This window comes from Doryrhamphus excisus, linkage group LG1 (assembly GCF_037039965.1).
Source record: "Doryrhamphus excisus strain RoL-2023G ecotype Guam linkage group LG1, RoL_Dexc_Guam_v1.1, whole genome shotgun sequence".
In the NCBI taxonomy this organism is placed as follows: domain Eukaryota; kingdom Metazoa; phylum Chordata; class Actinopteri; order Syngnathiformes; family Syngnathidae; genus Doryrhamphus; species Doryrhamphus excisus.
Window position 1 is genome coordinate 27,756,775 of NC_136357.1, and position 23,791 is coordinate 27,780,565.

The 23,791-nt window shown below is 35.5% G+C and overlaps 2 protein-coding genes across 3 annotated transcripts in view; one reads left to right on the forward strand and one right to left on the reverse strand.

Annotated features, from left to right (window-relative positions):
- mettl15 (methyltransferase 15, mitochondrial 12S rRNA N4-cytidine) overlaps nucleotides 1-6,550 on the reverse strand; it is a 45,296-nt gene extending 38,746 nt beyond the window's left edge. For both annotated transcript variants that reach the window (XM_058077046.2, XM_058077043.2), the window contains exons 1-2: nucleotides 6,529-6,550; nucleotides 3,965-4,225 (exon numbers count right to left, since the gene is read on the reverse strand). In XM_058077046.2, the coding sequence (XP_057933029.2) occupies nucleotides 3,965-4,210 (246 nt within the window). In that variant the 5' untranslated portion in view covers nucleotides 4,211-4,225; nucleotides 6,529-6,550. The remainder of the gene's footprint in view (nucleotides 1-3,964; nucleotides 4,226-6,528) is intronic.
- A 104-nt stretch (nucleotides 6,551-6,654) lies between these two features.
- Nucleotides 6,655-23,791, forward strand: part of kif18a (kinesin family member 18A) — a 34,939-nt gene continuing 17,802 nt past the window's right edge. The window contains exons 1-10 of the mRNA XM_078793069.1: nucleotides 6,655-6,783; nucleotides 8,391-8,740; nucleotides 10,351-10,508; nucleotides 12,051-12,155; nucleotides 12,253-12,363; nucleotides 12,468-12,665; nucleotides 18,054-18,230; nucleotides 18,305-18,379; nucleotides 19,515-19,612; nucleotides 22,998-23,160. Coding sequence (XP_078649195.1) covers nucleotides 8,425-8,740; nucleotides 10,351-10,508; nucleotides 12,051-12,155; nucleotides 12,253-12,363; nucleotides 12,468-12,665; nucleotides 18,054-18,230; nucleotides 18,305-18,379; nucleotides 19,515-19,612; nucleotides 22,998-23,160 — 1,401 coding nt within the window. The 5' untranslated portion in view covers nucleotides 6,655-6,783; nucleotides 8,391-8,424. The remainder of the gene's footprint in view (nucleotides 6,784-8,390; nucleotides 8,741-10,350; nucleotides 10,509-12,050; nucleotides 12,156-12,252; nucleotides 12,364-12,467; nucleotides 12,666-18,053; nucleotides 18,231-18,304; nucleotides 18,380-19,514; nucleotides 19,613-22,997; nucleotides 23,161-23,791) is intronic.

The window sequence follows — 23,791 nt, forward strand, 5'->3', positions numbered from 1 at the left end:
CTTGTACTTGGACTTCAGATATAGTTCGTGCCTCAGTTTACTACTTACTGCACCTTAACTTATCTATGGATTACTTAGAAGAGTACGCTTAAATGGTAACTTTTATAGGTTCATGAGTGAATTTCCGGGCTGAACGGTGGACAAGTGGTTAGCACCCAGGCCTCGCAGCTACGAAACCCGAGTTTGATTCCCCCCTCAGGGCATCTCTGTGTGGAGTTTGCATGTTCTCCCCAATAAAATAAAATTAATTTTTATTAAAAAATAATAAATAAAATAAAATAAAATAAAATAAAATAAAATAAAATAAAATAAAATAAAATAAAATAAAATAAAATAAAATAAAATAAAATAAAATTACTCAATAAAATTGGTATTTGCATCTCCGGGTATTCCAATTTCCATAAGTGAATTTCCGGGCTGCTTTAAAAAAAAACATGGTTCCAGGACGGAACCTTGTGGGACACCAAAATATTTTGTGCGTTGTGTGGACTGTATTTATGGACCACAACCGGACGTCCGTTTTTTTGTGGAGAGGGCTGCATGGCGTATGAGTGGTTAACACCCAGGCCTCACAGCTAAGAGACCCGAGTTCGATTCCCCACTCAGGCATCTCTGTGTGGAATTTGGAATTTTCTCCGGGTACTCCGGTTTCCTCCCACATTCCAAAAACATGCTAGGTTAATTAGCGACTCCAAATTGTCCATAGGTATGAATGGTTGAGTGTGAATGGTTGTTTGTCTATATGTGCCCTGTGATTGGCTGGCTCGCGGTAAAGCGGTAGAAAATGAATGAATGAAAAAAAACACTTAAACTACATTAGGAAAACAGGAAGTGAAAATCAAAAATACAGTATAATTAAAAAAATACAAATTAAAATACAGTATAAAAAATACAGTATAATAAAAAACAAAATACAGTATAATAAAAGAAATTAAATACAGTATAATTAAAAAATAATACAGTATAATAAAAAATTAAATACAGTATAATTAAAAAATAATACAGTATAATAAAAAAATCTAAATATAGTATAATTAAAAAAAATAAAATACAGTATAATAAAAAACAAAATACAGTATAATAAAAAATTTAAATACAGTATAATTAAAAAAAATAAAATACAGTATAACAAAAACAAAATACAGTATAAAAAAAATTAAATACAGTATAATTAAAAAATAATACAGTATAATAAAAAATCAAAATACAGTATAATTAAAAAATTAAATACAGTATAATTAAAAAAATAATACAGCATAATAAAAAAAAATCAAAATACAGTATAATTAAAAAATATTAAATACTGTATAATAAAAAATACGGTATAATTAAAAAAAATAAAATACAGTATAATTTAAATTAAATAAATAAATAAAAAATATTAGAAAAGCAGGAAGTGAACAAATATAACAGTTACTGATTGTAAAAGTACCGTGGAACTGTGAACTGATTATGTGATGCATTCAATTGTAATCTGATGCATGTTCAAATGAAATTAAACCATTACCATTACCATTACCATTAGCATTAGCATTAGCATTAGCATTACCATTACCAATAGAGAAAAGCCGCTCAAGGCAAGGGATTATTGTAGTAACTTTACACGTTAAAGGTTGTGTGTCTAGGTACTATGAGGCTGTACACTGACTACTTTACACTGTATCACAGTGTCATTACTTCCTTGTTGTTGCATGGAAATAAATCACTGACACCCATGGTACATAGTACTGTATATTTGAAAGGTTACGTCAGTACTCAGACTTCTCCGTCGTTAATGCGATGTAACAACATGACACGTGACGACGTGACACCCCCCCCCCCCATCATCCTCCATCCTCCTCCATCACTTGTTCTAGAATGCAACTGCGACATTACCTCGCCCGTGCGTCAACAAACGAAGCGACATCTGTGGTGAAGCAGCAGTTCCGAATGTAGCCGCGCAACGTTTTTTTTTTTTTTTTTTTTTTTTTTTCACAGAGCGTCAAATAAAGTGAAGCGTACAGCATGTACTGTGCGGGGAAAAAAAACAAACAAAATCTTATCAGACTGCTTTAATAGCATCTGATTGGCAAACTGTCGCGGGACAGTTGGCAAATGGGCGGACAGCGGAGGAGTTTAGAGGTGCTAAAGTTCAGGCGAGGAGCGACGCAGCACCCTGTGTCGTGCCAACAGCTTTTTTTTTTACGGCGGCGCCGTTCCTGACTAACTCGTTGACCCGTGGCCCCCACCTGTCTTGACCATGCATTAAATGGAGGGGGGGGGGGGGGGGGGGGCAGCACTTCCCCTCCTGTGTTGTGCCACACCAGAAGGCTTTTTGACTCATGCCCATCTGTCCTAATTATACATACGTTGAATAAAAGCAAATATATTAAATATAATAAAAAAATAAATTTAAAAAATAAAAAAATAAATTTAAAAAATAAATAAATAAATTTTAAAATAAATACGTAAATAAATAAAAATAATAAAGTAATTAATTAATTTAAAAATTGTATAATAATAATAATAATAATAATGAAATACAATACATGAGTTGGATCAACAATTGGCAGTTTTGATGTCAGCTATGATTCATTTAACAATAGCCACGTTTACATGAGGAGTTTTTCCTTTTTCCGAATGGAATCTTTCTGAATGACTTTTCCGAAAACAATGGTATACATGGAAAGCATGAATAAAAACACTAAGAGCCCCCCCCCCTCCCGCAACCAGCACAGAAGGCTTTCTAGATCTTCCAGAATCTGCACCTATTCTAGTTGTATTCCCTTGGATATAAAAAAAAACGTCCTGTTTTAATTTATTCCATCTGGAATCTTTCCGAATGACTTTTCCGAAAACAATGGTTTACATGGAAAGCGTGAATACAGACACTAAGAGACCCCCCCCCCCCCCGCCGCCCCCAGCGACACACAATAAATAGCACAGAAGGCTTTCTAGACCTTCTAGAATCTGCACCTATTCTAGTTATATTCCCATGGATATCAAAAATGTCCTGTTTTAATTTAATTTATTCCACCTGGAATCTTTCCGAATGACTTTTCCGAAAACAATGGTTTACATGGAAGGCGTGAATAAAGACACTAAAAGACAGTAAGAGACCACCACCCCCCCCCCCAGCGACACACAATAACCAGCACAGAAGACTTTCTAGATCTTCCGGAATCTGCACCTATTCTAGTTGTATTCCCTTGTATATCAAAAACGGTCTGTTTTAATTTATTCCACCTACTCTGATGTGATTGGTCTCACTGCCAAGCATTCCCGAAGACTTCAGGAGTACTGCCGAACCCCACGAAAAGTGGAAAAAGAATGAAATCACAAGTAAAGTTTTGGAAAAGTAGGTTGGGGAATGTTATAATAAAATTAAATAAGAATGAAGTCGTATAAAAAAATAAAAAATAAAAAATAAAAAATAAAAAATAAAAATTAAAAAATAAAAAATTAAAAAATAAAAAATAAAAAATAAAAAATAAAAAATAAAAAATAAAAAATAAAAAATAAAAAATAAAAAATAAAAAATAAAAAAAAACAAAAAAAATAAAAATTATATTAGGAAAGCAGGAAGTGAACAAATGTAACAGTTACTGATTGTAAAAGTACCAGATACCAGCTTTGCTTCTTCCTACTCCTTTTGGACATGTGGAACTGGGAACTGATTATGTGATGCATTCAATTGTAATCTGTTCAAATGAAATAAAACCATTACCATTACCATTACAAAAACTGCATCTCCTACATATAATATGCGTTTTTTTCTTGAAATAACGTATCTTAGCATATCAACATGTGTTGGTTTCATTTTTCACTATGTGGCCCTTGCTGGAAAAAGTTTGGACACCCCCGGTGTGAAGTCTTTCACACATATTACACAATTCCTTCACACGTTCTCCGTACATGCTACACATCATTTCTTCTGCACTCATTGAAAGCAAGGGATAAAAATATAACAGCAAAATAAACTTACCTGGCCTGGTTTGATGTCCAGGTAATGAAGCACCTCCTTCAGCATGACAGGCACGTGAGGAGGTTTGTCAGAGGAAACAGACGACGCTTCATCCGGTTTGCACAGACCACCACCAGGACCAGAAAAGACACATAGGACTCTCCGAGAGTGAAAATTGGAATTCCATAATTGCCACAATGTCCGAGCAGCCAGATTTTTATTTTTCTGGAACAGTCGGCTGGAGCGAGCGGGAAGATGGAAAAACATCAGGCTTGATTTGACCTGCGGAAAAGAAAAAAAAGTGAAAAAAAAAGTGTTTACAATCTTATAAATACCCTTTTTAACATTATTAGAGCCCTCTAGACATGGACTAACACCCCTACAGGCACCTTTCTGTTCATATTACTCAATATAATAAAATAAAATAAGCCTCATATCTCATTATTTTGACTTTTTATCTCATAATTTTGACCTTTCATTTCAGAGTTTGTCATAATTATGACTTTTGGTAATGGTAATGGTTTTATTTCATTTGAACATGCATCAGATTACAATTGAATGCATCACATAATCAGTTCCCAGTTCCACATGTCCAAAAGGAGTCGGAAGAAGCAAAGCTTATTAAATCCTACCGTCTCATCTGGTTACTTTTACAATCAGTAACTATTATATTTGTTCACTTCCTGCTTTCCATAATACAGTTTAAGTTTTTATTTTATTTTATTTTATTTTATTTTATTTTATTTTATTTTATTTTATTTTATTTTATTTTATTTTATTTTATTTTATTTTATTTTATTTTATTTTATTTTATTTTATTTTATTTTATTTTATTTTTAAATTATACAATTTTAAATTAAAAAAAATTTAATTTAAAAAAATGTAAACGTTTAAAATGTTTAAAATGTTTAAACTGTTTAAAATGTCTAAAATGTCTAAAATGTTTAAAATGTTTAAAATGTTTAAAATGTTTAAAATGTTTAAAATGTTTAAAATGTTTAAAATGTTTAAAATGTTTAAAATGTTTAAAATGTTTAAAATGTTTAAATTTAAAAATGTTAAAATGTTAAAATGTTAAAATGTTAAAATGTTAAAATGTTTAAATGTTTAAATTTTTAAATTTTTAAATTTTTAAATTTTTAAATTTTTAAATTTTTAAATTTTTAAATTTTTAAATTTTTAAATTTTTTTAATTTTTTTTAAATATCATAACTATGACTTTTTATGTCATAATGTTGACCTTTTATCTGATGAACATGACTTCCTTATTTCATAATTTCAACTGTTTAGTCATTTTCAGGAAATTATCTCCTAATTATGACTTTTTATCTCATTGTTTTGACTTTTTATCTCATAAGTATGACTTTTTATGTGATATTTTGACATTTTATTTGATAAATATGACTTCCTTATCTCATAATTTCACCTTTAAATCTCATAACTATGACTTTTTTATGTCATAATGTTGACCTTTTATCTGATGAACATGACTTCCTAATCTCATAATTTCTCTTTTTAATGTCATAATCATGACTTTCTTATCTCATAGTTATGCATTATGTTTGGGATATTTTTTGTGGCCGAAACGGGCATCGATAGACGTTTCCAATTGTTTATTATTTGTTAAAATATTAAAAATATTGCTTTTTTTTGCAAAATGAGGAATGTACGCACCGTTATTATCCATAAAAAGTCAAGCCAGGTCACGGGAACGATGTTCACACTAATATTTACACGATAATCCCGACAATTCCGTGCTTTGATCTTTCTGGCTGGGGGTGGAATCTGTAACTCGGAGGCCACCGCAGTTTTAACTTTGAAGGTTGAGCCCTCCCCGGTAAGCATACATCTGCAGGGTGTGCAGTGCAGTGCCAAGCAACCAAGCAGAGCAGGATTGGCAAAGTCCAGATGTAATTATTTACCATCAGCAGCGGCCAATAAACATTAAAAAAAACAACAAAAAACTGTACAATGCACATATATGCAGTAGCTAATCAATCATTTTTACATGACACAGTACTGCATCAGGCACCCAAGCGAGTCGCATGATAAAAAAAAAAGTTCTTCAGGTGTTTCCTGGCAACAAGATGAATTGGAAATCTGAGTGTTTGTGGTGCAGGACTCCAATTAAACAGATACATGTAGAGCAGCTGCAGGGAATGATGAACAGAATACTATTCAATGTATCTAAATTAATGCACTATTAATGTCATTTCCAATTACAACAATGTGATGCATGCATTTCGTCTTGTTTGAAAGCATGCTAACATATATTATCATATTATCATGTATTATTATAATCAGGTGTGTGTTTATGAATGTATATATATTGCAGAAATCCATAATAATGTTTTTAAAGGAACACCGGAAGCTTCCGTGCACTACGGTGGCCGAGGAGATCCGAATGTAGCTTCATGCTATCACTTCCGTTTGATAATTGCTACAGCGGCCCTTTACACTAAATTTAGCACACAGGGTTAATAAAATATAGTTAATAAAAGCCATAAAATAATATTTGAGGCTTACGAAACGTTAATAGGAGGTGTTAATTTTGCGTAGCAACACGCTGAAGAAGTCTAGCTTACCGTCAGAAGCTTTATAGCTAAAAACTCCGCCTACAAATCACGTGGTAGTTACGTCACGTAAGCCCGCCCAATGAGCAGCCAGAGAGGAAGAAGGCTTGTTTTTAAAAAATATTGGCGGTGTCATTTTCTACGTTAGCTTCATTCAAAAACGATAGTTACTTTTATTTGTTTAGAAATGCGAGTTTCGGGTTTTTTATTCGGAGATATTGCAGCGTCGTCGAGGAAATGAAAGTGGTGTGCCCACGGAGACGAAAGGTAAGTGGTTGAACGTAAACGTTGACAGTTTGTAGTTAGCTTCTCGGTCACTGCTAGCTTGCGGCATTAGCTTCTCGTTCCCATTTAAACATCGTCTTTTATGTGATAATTTACAATTTACATTGACCGTGTAAACAATAAATGTTTTTTTTAACCACAGTATTATCATATAAACAGCTCAAAATTAAAAGGGGACACGAAATGGCACATCTTAGCTTCGATCGAATGAGATATACTTTGTTCGTTACGTACCTGAATGTGTTGACAAGGAACTGACCCAAAACTTTTGACTGGAAACCACAAATTAATTAATTAAAAACTTTATCTCATAATTATGACTTTTTATGTCATAGTTTTGACCTTTTATGTAATATTTTGACCTTTTATTTCGGATAAATATGACTTCCTTATGTCATAATTTCACCTTTTAATCTCATAACTGACCTTTTAGCTAATCATTTCAACTGTTTGTCATTTTTAGGACTTTATCTCATAATTATGACTTTTTATTTCATAGTTTTGACCTTTTATCGGATAAATATGACTTCCTTATATCATAATTTCACCTTTTAATTTCATATCTATGAGCTATTTATCTCATAATTTCAACTGTTTGTCATTTTTAGGATATTATTTCATAATTATGACTTTTTTCTCATAGTTTTGACCTTTTATCTCATAAGTATGACTTTTTATGTGTTATTTTGACCTTTTATCGGATAAATATGCCTTCCTTATCTCATAATTTCACATTTAAATCTCATAACTATGGCTTTTTATCTCATAATTTCAACTGTTTCAACTGTCATTTTTAGGAAATTGTCTCATAATTATGACTTTATCTCATAGGTTTGACCTTTTATCTGATAAATATGACTTTGTTATCCTGTAATTTCACATTTTTAATCTCATAACTATGACCTTTTACCTCAAAATGTCAACGGTTTATGTCATTTTTAGGAAATCATGTCATAATTATGACTTAATTTATCTCATATGCATGACTTGTTATGTGACATTTTGACAAATTATCCGATAAATATTATATTATTTAATTATATCATAATTTCACCTTTTAATTTCATATCTATGAGCTATTTATCTCATAATTTCAACTGTTAATGTCATTTTCAGGACGTTATCTCATAATTATGACCTTTTTATCTCTTTTTATGTGATATTTTGACATTTTATCGGATAAATATGACTTCCTTATCCCGTAATTTCACTTTTTAATCTCGTAACTATGATCGTTTATCTCATAATTTCAACTGTTTGTCATTTTTAAGACGTTCTCTCATAATTATGATTTTCATATCATAGTTTTGACCGTTTATCTCATATGCATTAATTTTTATGTGATATTTTGAGTACAGTCCAAGCCCAAGACTTTAATTAATAAGAGTTTTTATTCGATCTGAGTGTGGCTGAGCAAGCTCACACTGCGTTCTTCATGCAGTAATTTGCTGTCAAATTGCATTTTTAATTCATTTATGGTAGCGCATTTGTAAATAAGAATGCTACACATAAGTTATCAAAATGCAAATTAACTAAGTCCTTTTTCTACAACCAGTAAATGTCATTATGTTTTGCTTTTGTTTCAACAGTAACGCTTCAGTCACCAGCAAACAAGCAAACGCAATGTCAAGTAACGTGTGCAGCCACGTGAAGGTGGTCGTTCGAGTGAGGCCACCCAACAACAGCGAGAGGTGTGAAAAATTTCGCAACGTGGTCCAAGTCGTGGATAACCACATGATCATATTTGACCCAAAAGAAGAGGACGTGTCATGCTTTGGGTCACAAAGAATTCGGAACAGGAACATCAACAAGAGGGCCAACAAAGACCTGAAGTTTGTTTTTGATCATGTCTTCGGCGAGGACTCTACTCAAGATGACGTGTTCGAGAATACCACGAAAGGAGTGTTGGATGGCGTCATGAATGGATTCAATTGCACAGGTAATAATTTCATTAATACACACTTTAAACCCTGGGGTAGTGTCATCTATTCTTCTTATTTGTTCCAGAAATCCCATAATGAAATTTTTTTGATAGTTTTTAATGCAGAAAAATGCACAGAAATTATGAATATATGGGATACATGACCATCTAAAGTAGGGATGTCATCTAATTATCGGGTTCTGGTAATTATTATATAATAATATATAATATATATATAATAATATAATTTTATATAATATAATTTCACCTTTAAATCTCATAACAATTACTTTTTATCTCAAAATGTCAACTGTTTATGTCATTTTTAGGAAATTATCTCATAATTATGACTTTTTATGCGATATTTTGACCTTTTATTTGATAAATATGACGTCCTTATCTCATAATTTCACTTTTTAATTTCATGACTATGGCTTTTTATCTCAAAATGTCAACTGTTTATGTCATTTTTAGGAAATTATCTGATAATTATGACTTTTTATGCGATATTTTGACCTTTTATTTGATAAATATGACGTCCTTATCTCATAATTTCACTTTTTAATTTCATGACTATGGCTTTTTATCTCAAAATGTCAACTGTTTATGTCATTTTTAGGAAATTATCTCATAATTATGACTTTTTATGCGATATTTTGACCTTTTATTTGATAAATATGACATCCTTATCTCATAATTTCACCTTTTAATTTCATGACTATGGCTTTTTATCTCAAAATGTCAACTGTTTATGTCATTTTTAGGAAATTATCTCATAATTATGACTTTTTATCTCATAGTTTTGACCTTTTATCTCATAAGTATGACTTTTTATGTGATATTTTGACCCTTTATCTGATAAATAGTCATCTCATAATTTCACCTTTAAATCTCATAACGATGACTTTTTATCTCAAAATGTCAACTGTTTATGTCATTTTTAGGAAATTATCTCATAATTATGACTTTTTATGCGATATTTTGACGTTTTTATCAGATAAATATGACTTCCTTATCTCATAATTTCACCTTTTAATCTCATAACTATGACTTTTTATGTCATAATGTCAACTGTTTATGTCATTTTTAGGAAATTATGTCCTAATTATGACTTTTTATCTCATAGTTTTGACCTTTTATCTCATAAGTATGACTTTTTATGTGATATTTTGACCCTTTATCTGATAAATATTCATCTCATAATTTCACCTTTAAATCTCATAACGATGACTTTTTTATCTCAAAATGTCAACTGTTTATGTCATTTTTAGGAAATTATCTCATAATTATGACTTTTTATCTCATAGTTTTGACCTTTTATCTCATAAGTATGACTTTTTATGTGATATTTTGACCTTTTTTTTGATAAATATGACTTCCTTATCTCATAATTTCACCTTTAAATCTCATAACTATGACTTTTTATGTCATAATGTTGATCTTTTATCTGATAAACATGACTTCCTAATCTCATAATTTCCCTTGTTAATGTCATAATCATGATTTTCTTCTCTCATAATTATGCATTATTTGTTAAAATATTGAAGCGATTGCTTCACATGCTTTTTTGTAAATATAATGTTCCACTCTGCATCTCACCCCCCCCCTTTTTTTTTTTTTTTTTTTAGTTTTTGCTTATGGTGCAACTGGAGCAGGTAAAACGCATACCATGCTAGGCACACAAACGCAACCCGGGGTCATGTACCGCACAATGAAGGAGCTTTTCAAGCGCATGGATGACGCCAAAGAGGAGAAGGAGTTTGCCGTCGCCGTGTCATATCTTGAGGTGAATTATTTTATCATTTCTTGTATAATATATCCGGTAGGAGCCGTGATTGCTTGTGTCAGCATGAGTTCATTTGTCATCGTCATTGCATTTGTGTAATTAAGTGTTTTCCCACAGAACTGCAAAGGTGACAGGTTGACATCATCATCTCACTAATTTACATAAATGGCAACATTTATCTTTGTTGTTATAATTTTAGCTTTTTATCATTACTGTACTCCTTTTTAGTGTATTTTTACAATGTGCCACGGGCCCATAATGGCCCTAGGAAGCACTTTGGACACCCCGGTTCACGTATTTCACCAGGAAGTAGAAGTGCAATGAAACAATGGATTCTTATTTGAATATCTTTGTAGTTAGAGCGTAGAAAACCTGTTTGACATTGTAAATATGCACACACAGCTGGGAGACCCGAGTTCGATTCCACCCTCGGGCCATCTCTGTGTGGAGTTTGCATGTTCTTCCCCGTGCATGTGCGGGTTTTCAAAATTGAAAGACAGGAAGATTAGGACTCAAGCGTTTTTAAATACAAATAAAAATGGAAAGGTAACTTCATACTAGGTTGCACGGCGGTCGAGTGGTTAGCGTGCAGACCTCACAGCTAGTGTGGAGTTTGAATGTTATCCCCGTGCATGGGAGTTTTCTCCGGGTATTCCGGTTTCCGTAAGTGAATTTCCGGGCTGCTTGAAAAAAAAAAAAAACGGTTCCAGAACGGAACCTTGTGGGACACCAAAATATTTGGTGCGTTGTGTGGACTGCATTTATGGACCACAACCGGACGACGTTTCTCCAGGTACTCCGGTTAGGTTAATTAGCGACTGCAAATTGTCCATAGGTACGAATGTGAGTGTGAATGGTTGTTTGTCTATATGTGCCCTGTGATTGGCTGGCCACCACCTCTCGCCCGAAGATAGCTGGGATAGGCTCCAGCACCCCCGCGACCCTTCTGAGGATAAATAGTAGAAAATGAATGAATTTGAGCCGCATGGTGGTGGGTGGTTAGCACGCCGGTCTCACAGCTAGGAGACCCAAGTTCAATTCCACCCTCGGCCATCTCTGTGTGGAGTTTGCATGTTCTCCCCGTGCATGCGTGGGTTTTCTCCGGGTACTCCGGTTTCCTCCCACATTCCAAAAACATGCTAGGTTAATTAGCCACTCCAAATTGTCCATAGGTACGAATGTGAGTGTGAATGGTTGTTTGTCTATATGTGCCCTGTGATTGGCTGGCCACCAGTCCAGGGTGTACCCCGCCTCTCGCCCGAAGACAGCTGGGATAGGCTCCGGCAACCCCACCGCGACCCTCGTTGGGATAAGCGGCAGAAAATGAATGAACATTATTAAAGCCTGCTAGACATTAAATAACACCCCTATAGTCACCTTTACCTTTTCTGAATGCCTTATTTGTATTTTATTTATTTTTTTTTTTAGTTCACAGGCCATTTTAATGTCTGAAAATGCTTTACAGAACATCAACGTAGTAAATCTGCATCTTTTCATTTTGTGGCCCATGGTTTGGACACCCCTGCTCGACTGCAATTTCAGGTTTACAACGAACAAATCCGAGACCTCTTGGCAAATGCAGGTCCTCTTGCGGTGAGAGAGGACAGTGTTAAAGGAGTGGTGGTTCAGGGCCTCACGCTGCACCAGGTTAGTCACCACACCGTTACCGCAGCAACCGTATAGCTTCTATAACTAGCAAAATACCTCCATGGATGATGTCTTTCTTTCCGTCCCTTCCACATAGCCAAAATCTGCCGAGCAGATCCTTGAGGCATTGGATTCAGGCAATCAACACCGGACACAACACCCTACCGATATGAATGCCACTTCTTCCCGGTCCCATGCTGTGTTCCAGGTAATTCCGTTCAGCCCCATTTGAGCAGTCCAAAGGGTCGTTTTCAGAATTGTATCTTCACGAGGACATGACCTTCTAACGAGCGTTACTATGTTGATCTCCAGATATATTTACAACAGCAGGAGAAAACGGCCAACCTCAATCCCAATGTGTGCGTGGCCAAAATGAGCCTCATCGATCTGGCGGGCTCGGAGAGAGCCAGCGCGACCAACGCCAGGGGGCAACGCCTGCGAGAAGGCGCCAACATCAACCGTTCGCTCCTCGCCCTGGGGAACGTTATCAACGCTCTGGCCGACCCCAAGGTGAGTCGGGTTATCCTCGGGTAGGATTTTGGGTTGGATGAAAATGGAAAAAGTTGTATCTAACACGTAAACACATAACACGTGAACTTAAAACTGTTCATTAAAAAACGCCCGCAAGGCATGCTGGGTAGTCCAGCGACAACAACAATATAAACGATCAACACATTGGATATCAAGAGTATATAAACGCCTCCTCAATCAAGAAAAAATGCAACAAATACTGCAAAATGTTGGGAGAAAAAGTATCATAAGCTACCCAGCATGCCTTGCGGCGGCAATATTGTGTGTAGGTATTTATTTATTTATGCCGTTATGTAGGTTACTTTGTGCCTCACATGTGTTTGTGTGTTTTTTTTTTGAAAAATGCCTGGGTGGACACATGGCGGGCATGATGTGGCCCACGGGCCCCAGTTTGGCTCTGCTATCGCCCGATTCAGGCCAGGGAATGCATTAATCACCTTTTACTGTAGAGCGCACACAGAATTATGAACTTAGTTTCCTTTTCTTCGTTCGTCCTAATAAGACTTTTTTTTTTTTTACGGCAACAAAAAAAAAACAAGACACAAAATAAAATTTCAAGTGCAAGAACCCGGACAAAGAATGTGAGAAACATGATTGAATTCAAGAAAGAACTCATAGTGACAAAAGGCGTTGCGAGAATGGAACTGTCATGTAAAAAGTTCCTTGTCAACACATGTTGCAGGGGGGGCCGGTTTAAGGGAGACACATAACAGCAAGTGTACTGACTGTACCTAAAGGTCAAGCCAAGAAGTACACAGGTCTAACAGACCACTTTTTTTTTTAAGTTGAAACTCCTTTCCTCCCTCCATTCATATCCAGTTATGTATTTCTTTGTTTTCTGCATGTCAGAATATAATTTTTTTTTTTTAAATTCATATTTTTGTGTTGAAATGATTTCTTATGAGGAAAATCGATTGAGATTTTCTATGTTCTGGCTTGGGCTGCACGTTGGGCGAGTGTTTAGCGTGCAGACCTCACAGCTAGGAGACCCAGAGTTCAATTCCACCCTTTGTGGAGTTTGCATGTTCTCCCCGTGAATCCGTGGGTTTTCTCCGTGTACTCCGGTTTCCAGATTACTGCAGTACTCCTAGTTTTTTTTCATTTTGTGTGAGGTTTTTTGAGGTAAATATCGTTGTGTAAGCACGGGGGGGAAACTCATCTCTTTCTAATAATTCTATTTATAGAGTAGATGAAAAGGGGGGGGGATGTAGTCCACATTCTCATCATTTTTCATTTTCATCATGTTGTCACCCGCCTTTGTTGCTTTTGTTGTCTGTCTGTCTGTCAGAAGGATTACGCAAAAAAACGACTTGACCCTGGAAAAAAAAAAAAAAAAGAATTTTACGGAAAAGCGGCTTTGAACCGAGCATGAACCCATTACATGTCGGTGTACATATGGAGCAAAGGGCAGACCAGGACTTTTCAGCAAGGCGCACAGTGTTCTTTTCATGTTGTACTGGATTTCCGGGGAGCGGGAAACATGATCCGACATCCAAAATATTTATACGTTCGACAACATATTTACTCTTGTCCGGTATTGTGTAACAGCACTGAGAGCTTTGTGTAAGATGGAGCTAAATAAGGATGTAAACCAGTTTGTAATCACCAGATGCCACAGCGTCCGTCCTGTCAGTCCTCATGTCACATGATGTGATAACTTGTACCTAATAACTCCTTCCTTGTGGGTACGCATTGTTCAATTTCATTCATTCATTCATTCATTTTCTACCGCTTATTCTCACGAGGGTCGCAGGGGGTGCTGGAGCCTATCCCAGCTGTCTTTCGGTGACTGGTCTCCAGACAATCACAGGGTACATATAGACAAACAACCATTCACACTCACATTCATACCTATGGACAATTTGGAGTCGCTAATTAACCTAGCATGTTTTTGGAATGTGGGAGGAAACCGGAGTACCCGGAGAAAACCCACGCAAAGTCCACACACAGATGACCGAGGGTGGAATTGAACTCGGGTCTCCTAGCTGTGAGGCCTGCGCAGTAACCACTCCCACACCGTGCAGCCATATTTTTTTATCATTACAGTATAAAAAACCTCTTTACGACCTTGTATCAGAGCCCTCTAGCCATGAAATAACACCCCTATAGTCACCGTTAATCTCCTACCAGCCAATATAGTAGACATTAGCCAGCCAATCACAGGGCACATATAGACAAACAACCATTCACACTCACATTCATACCTATGGACAATTTGGAGTCGCTAATTAACCTAGCATGTTTTTGGAATGTGGGAGGAAACCGGAGTACCCGGAGAAAACCCACGCAAAGTCCACACAGAGATGACCGAGGGTGGAATTGAACTCGGGTCTCCTAGCTGTGAGGCCTGCGCACTAACCACTCAACCACCGTGCAGCCATATTTTTTTTATCATTACAGTATAAAAATAACTGTTTACGACCTTGTATCAGAGCCCTCTAGCCATGAAATAACACCCCTATAGTCACCGTTAATCTCCTACCAGCCAATATAGTAGACATTAGCCAGCCAATCACAGGGCACATATAGACAAACAACCATTCACACTCACATTCATACCTATGGACAATTTGGAGTCGCCAATTAACCTAGCATGTTTTTTTTTTGGAATGTGGGAGGAAACCGGAGTACCCGGAGAAAACCCACGCATGCATGGGGAGAACATGCAAACTCCACACAGAGATGGCCGAGGGTGGAATTGAACTTTTGTCTCCTAACTGTGAGGTCTGCACGCTAACCACTAGTACATGCGTCTATGTAATAAATATGTACTACCAAAACAGCATGTATTACAATTCGGGCTATCAATCGATTCAAATATTTGATCATGATTAATCAAATTTTGGCCACAGTTAATTCAGTTAACACCCTGGACTGGTGGCCAGCCAATCACAGGGCACATATAGACAAACAACCATTCACACTCACATTCATACCTATGGACAATTTGGAGTCGCCAATTAACCTAGCATGTTTTTTTTTTGGAATGTGGGAGGAAACCGGAGTACCCGGAGAAAACCCACGCATGCATGGGGAGAACATGCAAACTCCACACAGAGATGGCCGAGGGTGGAATTGAACTTTTGTCTCCTAACTGTGAGGTCTGCACGCTAACCACTAGTACATGCGTCTATGTAATAAATATGTACTACCAAAACAGCATGTATTACAATTCGGGCTATCAATCGATTCAAATATTTGATCATGATTAATCAAATTTTGGCCACAGTTAATTCAGTTAACACCCTGGACTGGTGGCCAGCCAATCACAGGGCACATATAGACAAACAACCATTCACACTCACATTCATACCTATGGACAATTTGGAGTCGCCAATTAACCTAGAATGTTTTTTTTTTGGAATGTGGGAGGAAACCGGAGTACCCGGAGAAAACCCACGCATGCACGGGGGAGAACATGCAAACTCCACACAGAGATGGCCGAGGGTGGAATTGAACTTTTGTCTCCTAACTGTGAGGTCTGCACGCTAACCACTAGTACATGCTTCTATGTAATAAATATGTACTACCAAAACAGCATGTATTACAATTCGGGCTATCAATCGATTCAAATATTTGATCATGATTAATCGCATTTTGGCCACAGTTAATTCAGTTAACACCCTGGACTGGTGGCCAGCCAATCACAGGGCACATATAGACAAACAACCATTCACACTCACATTTATACCTATGGACAATTTGGAGTCGCTAATTAACCTAGCATGTTTTTGGAATGTGGGAGGAAACCAGAGTACCCGGAGAAAACCCACGCATGCACAGGGGAGAACATGCAAACTCCACACAGAGATGGCCGAGGGTGGAATCGAACTCGGGTCTCCTAGCTGTGAGGCCTCATTAGAGCCCCGAAGACATGAAATAACGCTCCAAAAGTCCCTTTTACACTATTATTCTTTGTTTACATCACATTGCGCAGGCAACAGGATCACTGCAGCGACATAACAGACAACCACTGCTAGCATAGCCACCTACTAAGCTAACCGGTTAGCCTCCAAATGACTTTTCTAAGATTCTAACATCAAAAGTATTTCAAATGAAGTGAGGTCGAGGGAAACAGTCCTTCATAAGAAGCCAAAAACGTACCACTTCCACACTAAATAAGAGGATGACCTTTTGCACTCAATCTCATGTCATGCAATGTTCGTCTTAGCCAATGTAGACTGTAATAAAAAAAAACCAATGCTGCTTAGTTGGAGCAGATCCTTTAACATGCCCAAAGGATACTGCAGTAATCTGGCAGTTATGTGTGGCGTCAAAGACTTTTGTGATTTCCAACCATCTGTGAAGCTGCGAACGTGACACGAGTCCCGACTGTGTGTGGGTGCGAACCGAGGAGGACGGAATGCGTGCCGGGAAGACAGTTGAGTTTGCAGATGTTGTTTTTTTTGGTGTAGCCGCTTTTTTTTTTTTTTTTGTTTTTTGCAATACATCGATTGTTCATCATCCTCACGACGTCGTGGTAGACATCGGCGGTCACGACGCAAATATTCTGAAACACACACGAACCGGTTAAAAAAAAAAAAAAAAGAGTCCAGACGGCGTCCAGCATAGCATTGAGAGTATTTCATTGCCATAGCAGGCAGGGAAGAAACAACTTAAACAACCTCTACTGCAGAAATGTAGCTAATGGAAATTAGCTACATTTAGCTGCACACACACACACACACACACACACACACTTAGGGGCGTACGGTTAACTGGTAACTTTTAGGTTCATAAGTGAATTTGCGGGCTACACGGTGGCCGAGTGGTTAGCACCCAGGCCTCACACCGAGAGACCCGAGTTCAATTCCCCTCTCAGGCATCTTTGTGTTGGTGTTTGCATGTTCTCCCCAATAAAATAAAATTAAACATAAAAAAAGTAAAATTACTCAATAAATTTGGTATTTGCTTCAGGTTCTTTCCCTCCCAATATCCAGACTGTAATCATAGGTATGAATGTGAGTGTGAATGGTTGTTTGTCTATATGTGCCCTGTGATTGGCTGTGGCGACCAGTCCAGGGTGTACCCCGCCTCTCGCTTGAAGACAGCTGGGATAGGCTCCAGCAACCCCCCACGACCCTCGTCGGGATAAGCGGCAGAAAATGACTGAAATGAATGAACATTATTAGAGCCCGCTAGTCATTAAATAACACCCCTATAGTCACCTTTTCGGAATGACTTATATTTGTATTTTAGTTCATTGGCCATTTTCACGTCTGAAAATACAAAATATCGTACTTTTTTGATCTTTCGGAGTCTAACCGGTTAGCTTAGTATGGCAACAAAGTGTTTTTGCTTGCATATTGATCCAAACGTCCAAAAATTATTTCAACTTTTATATTAATGCCAGTCGTTTTCATTCAGAGCAAGAAGGCCCATATACCATACAGGGACAGCAAACTCACTCGGATACTTAAGGACTCTTTGGGAGGCAACTGCAGGACCGTCATGATCGCCAATGTGAGCCCTTCGTCCATGTCGTATGACGACACTCACAACACACTGAAATATGCCAATCGAGCCAAGGAGATCAAATCTTCGGTACGTATCAAAGTCTTTTGAAGTATATGGATTACAAATGTTTATTTGTTTCTTTCGCTTGCTTATCTTTTTAGCTGAAGAGCAACGTCGTAAGTCTGGACAGTCACATTGGCCAGTATGCAGTCATATGCGAGAAGCAACGCCAAGAGGTAAAAAAAAAATATATATATATATATATATATATATATATATATATAAAACAGAAAAAATAAAAAACTGTCTTTAATGCTACTGCTATACCCTCCACTTTTTCAGTGCTTTTGGTTCTCTGATAAAACATTAAATTATTATAAATTATGATAAATTCATTTTTATTTATTATTAAACTATTAAATAAATGTTTAATGTTAATTTTTATTTTTCGACACAAAATAACATGGAAAAATAAATAAGCAAATCAAATAACAAATGAAACAAATTAACAAATTAATTTTTCTTTATTATTAAATTATTAAATAAATGTTTAATATAAATTTTTATTTTTCGACACAAAATAAGATGGAAAAATAAATAAGCAAATCAAAAAACAAATGAAACAAATTAACAAATTCATTTTTCTTTATTATTAAATTATTAAATAAATGTTTAATATTAATTTTTATTTTTCGACACAAAATAAGATGGAAAAATAAATAAGCAAATCAAAAAACAAATGAAACAAATTAACAAATTCATTTTTCTTTATTATTAAATTATTAAATAAATGTTTAATATTAATTTTTATTTTTCAACACAAAATAAGATGGAAAAATAAGTAAGCAAATCAAAAAACAAATGAAACAAATTAACAAATTCATTTTTATTTATTATTAAATTATTAAATAAACGTTTAATGTTAATTTTAATTTTTTCGACACAAAATAAGATGGAAAAATAAATGAGCAAATCAAAAAACAAATGAAACAAATTAACAAATTAATTTTTCTTTATTATTAAATAAACATTTAATGTTAATTTTTATTTTTCGACGCAAAATAAGATGGAAAAATAAATAAGCAAATAAAAAAATGAAATTGAAAATTATTTTTTATTAAATTATTAAATAAACGACTAATGTTAATTTAAATTTTTCAACACAAAATAAGATGAAAAAATAAATAAGCAAATCAAAAAAACAAATTAAACATTCATTCATTCATTAAACAAATTACACTTTCATATCAAGGCGGGGGCCTCAAACTAGCCCATGCCTCGTCACTGACAATACACAGAATTGTCACACAAATCTCAAAATGACAATATAATAAATGATCATGTCTGATTTTCTTTTATCCCTTTTGATAGATTGTACAATTGAAACAGAAACTGAAAGTATACGAGGAGAAGAATGTGGCATTTGTTGCAAACACAATGTCGTCCCAGAAACAAGCAGACTTCAAAAGGTGAGCACCGTTTTTAACCGCGGCATAGCATTTATAAAACTCCCCATGTAAACGTGGCTGGAGACTCATTGCAAGTTATCACAAGTCTTGATTGCAGTTGTTGCTGCTAACCACTTATTAGGTTTAGGGGCCAATCATTTTTTCTTCTGATCCAAACTAAATTTCAAGACCGGATAAATGGAAAAACTCAGAAGTCGGTATCACGTGATGTTGATGTTTACGTTTTACTGGGCATGCCTTGCATTGACTATTGTTTGATTATAGCGCCGCATGTAGACAAGAGATTGGAATATTCCTTTCCATGTATACTATTGTTTTCGGAAAGATTCCATTCGTAAAAAGAGACAAATTTCTCATGTAAACGTGGCTAGAGACTCATTGCAAGTTATTACAAGTCTTGATTGCAGTTGTTGCTGCAAAGGGTGTCCCAACCACTTATTAGATTTAGGGGCCAATCATTTTTTTCTTGATAAACATTTAATTAAAAACCACATTTTGTGCTCAGGTGTGGTGTCATTGACTAAGTTTAATTTTTTTGGTCGAGTGGTAAGCGCGCAGACCTCACAGCTAGGACCCCAGGGTTCAATTCCACCCTCGACCATCTCTGTGTGGAGTTTGCATGTTCTTTTCTCCGGGTACTCCGGTTTCCTCCCACATTCCAAAAACATGCTAGGTTAGTTAGCCACTCCAAATTGTCCATAGGTATGAATGTGAGTGTGAATGGTTGTTTGTCTATATGTGCCCTGTGATTGGCTGGCGACCGGTCCTGGGTGTACCCCCACTCCCCCCACACACACACACACACACACAGTCGTCCATCTACATTGGCTAAGACGAACATTGCATGACATGAGATTGAGTGTAAAAGGTTATCCTCTCATTTAGTGTGGAAGTGGTAATTTTTTTGCTTCTTTTGAAAGACTTTTTTGATCTTATATCACTTCGTACTTCGGTATGTGACAAAAAAAAAAGCTGTGACTGGCTGGCTCGCCCGAAGACAGCTGAGATAGGAAAAGCGGTAGAAACTGAATGAATGAATGATCTGAAACATAAAGGGGTCAAATATTTTCCACACCGATGTGCGCACTCACAGTGTCTGCTGAGTTCTTTCCTGGCTCTCGAACACGTGTAATCGAGGCCCCGGTGCTGTATGCTATTGTATTCCTATGTTTTGTTCCATTTGCGAACCAATGTGTAGCGTATTTTAAGTAAAGCACAGACTATGAGGTGTATCAAATGAGATTCACAAAAGCCCATCCAGTCATCCTTTAAGACCCACAATGGCATCCGTCAGGATATTTGGGCTGGGGACAGGGGGGACGGGGGTGGGGGGACGCACACAGAAAAGCTGAATGAGTCTCACTCCCACACATTTCATTCACTGGCATCAGAATTCACAACTCGCACAGTGAGAGGCTCTGAATAGAGCACGCACGCTTCTCACACTATTAAAAATTCAGCAGTCTAGCAAGGCCACAACATCGTCACCAGAGTTTCACTGAAGAGTGCAGTCACATTTCAGCGACAGCTCTCCAGTCATTTTTTTACTTGGATGTCTCCTGCTTTGGATACATTGTATAGAACTTTTTTTTTTTTATATACCAAAAATATTTCCATTTGTATAAAGTTCATTCATTCATTTTAAGGGTCGCGGGGGTGCTGGAGCCTTTTTTAATTATACGGTCACATACCGAAGTACAAGTAACCGTCAATATAGTGATATATATTGCATTTTTTTATTATACCATATTATTTTTATTTATTATACTGTATTTTATATTTTTAATTATACTGTTTTAATTTTTTTAAATTATACTGTATTATTTTTGAATTATACTGTATTTTGATTTTGTTTTTAAATTATACTGTCACATACCGAAGTACAAGTAACCGTCAATATAGTGATATATATTGCATTTTTTTATTATACCATATTATTTTTATTTATTATACTGTATTTTATATTTTTAATTATACTGTTTTAATTTTTTTTAATTATACTGTAGTATTTTTTAATTATACTGTATTTTGATTTTTTTTTTTAAATTATACTGTCACATACCGAAGTACAAGTAACCGTCAATATAGTGATATATATTGCATTTTTTTTATTATACCATATTATTTTTATTTATTATACTGTATTTTATATTTTTAATTATACTGCTTTAATTTTTTTAAATTATACTGTATTATTTTTTAATTATACTGTATTTTGATTTTTTTTTTTAATTATACTGTCACATACCGAAGTACAAGTCATTGTATGACCATACAATGACATAATGGGTACCATAGTAACCGTCAATATAGTGATATATATTGCATTTTTTTATTATACTGTATTTTATATTTTTAATTATACTGTTTTAATTTTTTTAATATACTGTATTATTTTTTATTAATTATACTGTATTTAGATTTTTTATTATACTGTATTAAAAAAATTTAATTATTCATTTTCTACCGCTTTTCCTCACAAGGGTTGCGGGGGTGCTGGAGCCTTTTTTAATTATACTGTATTTTGATTTTTTTTAAAATTATACTGTCACATATACATATACTGTCACCGAAGTACAAGTCATTGTATGGTCATACAATGACATACTGAGTACTATAGTAACCGTCAATATAGTGATATATATTGCATTTTTTTATTATACCGTATTTTAATTTTTTTTAATTATACTGTATTTTTTTTATTATACTGTTTTAATTTTTTTTAATTATACTGTATTTTTTTAATTATACTGTATTTTGATTTTTTATTATACTTTATTTAAAAAATTAATTATACTGTATTTAATTTTTTAATTATACTGTATTTTGATTTTTCATTATACTAGATTTTATTATTTGTTTTAATTATACTGTATTTACATTTTTTTATTATACTGTATTTTGATTTTTTTGTCACATACCGAAGTACGAGGTGATAAAAAATTAAAAAAAAGTATTTCAAAAGAAGCAAAAAATGTACCACTTCCACACTAAATGAGAGGATAACCTTTTGCACTCGATCTCATGTCATGCAATGTTCGTCTTAGCCAATGTAGAGGGGCGACTGTAGGGGGGAGGTACAGCCAATCACAGGGCACATATAGACAAACAACCATTCACACTCACATTCATACCTATGGACAATTTGGAGTCGCTAATTAACCTAGCATGTTTTTGTGTTAATGTGGGAGGAACCCGGAGTACCCGGAGAAAACCCACGCATGCATGGGGAGAACATGCTCACAGAACTCCACACACAGAGTGGAATTGAACCCTGGTCTTTCCATTTTTTATTTGTATTTTCATGCATGAGTCTTAATCTTCCTGTCTGTCAAATTTGCCAACCTTTGAAAGTCAAAGCCTGTTGTTTTTATTCTCTCTTTAGGGTGTCGGAATCCCTGCAGCAAATTTTCTCCAGCCGTGCCCAAATCAGGAGGGAACAGCTGGATCTGGAGAGACAACTGAAGGAGAATGAGCTGCGCCAGCGCTACAGCGAGGAGGACAACCTGCAGGTCCAATATATTTCCGCAAAGGAGAAGACTGACAAGGTAGCGGATGCTTACGCTGCTTTCCAGATCTTCCCCTGCAGGAAACCAGCTGCTGAGTCATCATTTTGACTTCACTCTTCTCCGTAGTTGTCTGGGCCTGTAATTTACACCACAACAGGACCTGGGTCCTGCCCCCCAACTCCCCCCCTTTTTCGGCACCAGCCGACTCCGGTCTTTGGCCCATAAGATGATGGACTGTTCACGTCTGGTCAAAGACATTGAACAGTCCATCATTTGGATGGCGGCTTTATTTTTAACAAAAAAAAACATTCCATCATTTATTTACTGACTTAGTATTTGTTAATATTAATAATAGTAAAATAAAAAATAATAGTATTATTTTAACAGAGACCCCCCCAAAAAAATTTAATTAAATAAAATGCTATAAATGAATTTTAATAATCCTTTATGAATTCCATTGAAACCTTTTTCCAAATTCTCTCCAAAATGATGCCGAAGGTTTTGAGGCTGTCGCTCGGCAGCCTCATGAGCGACTCACTACGTCACTCCAGGATCCTCTTAAGTCGCCCCTGTTTTTTTTAATACGCAACGTTGAGATGTAGTCTCCTTCCATCATTTATTTACTGACTTAGTATGTATTCATATTAATAATAGTAAAATAATAGTATTA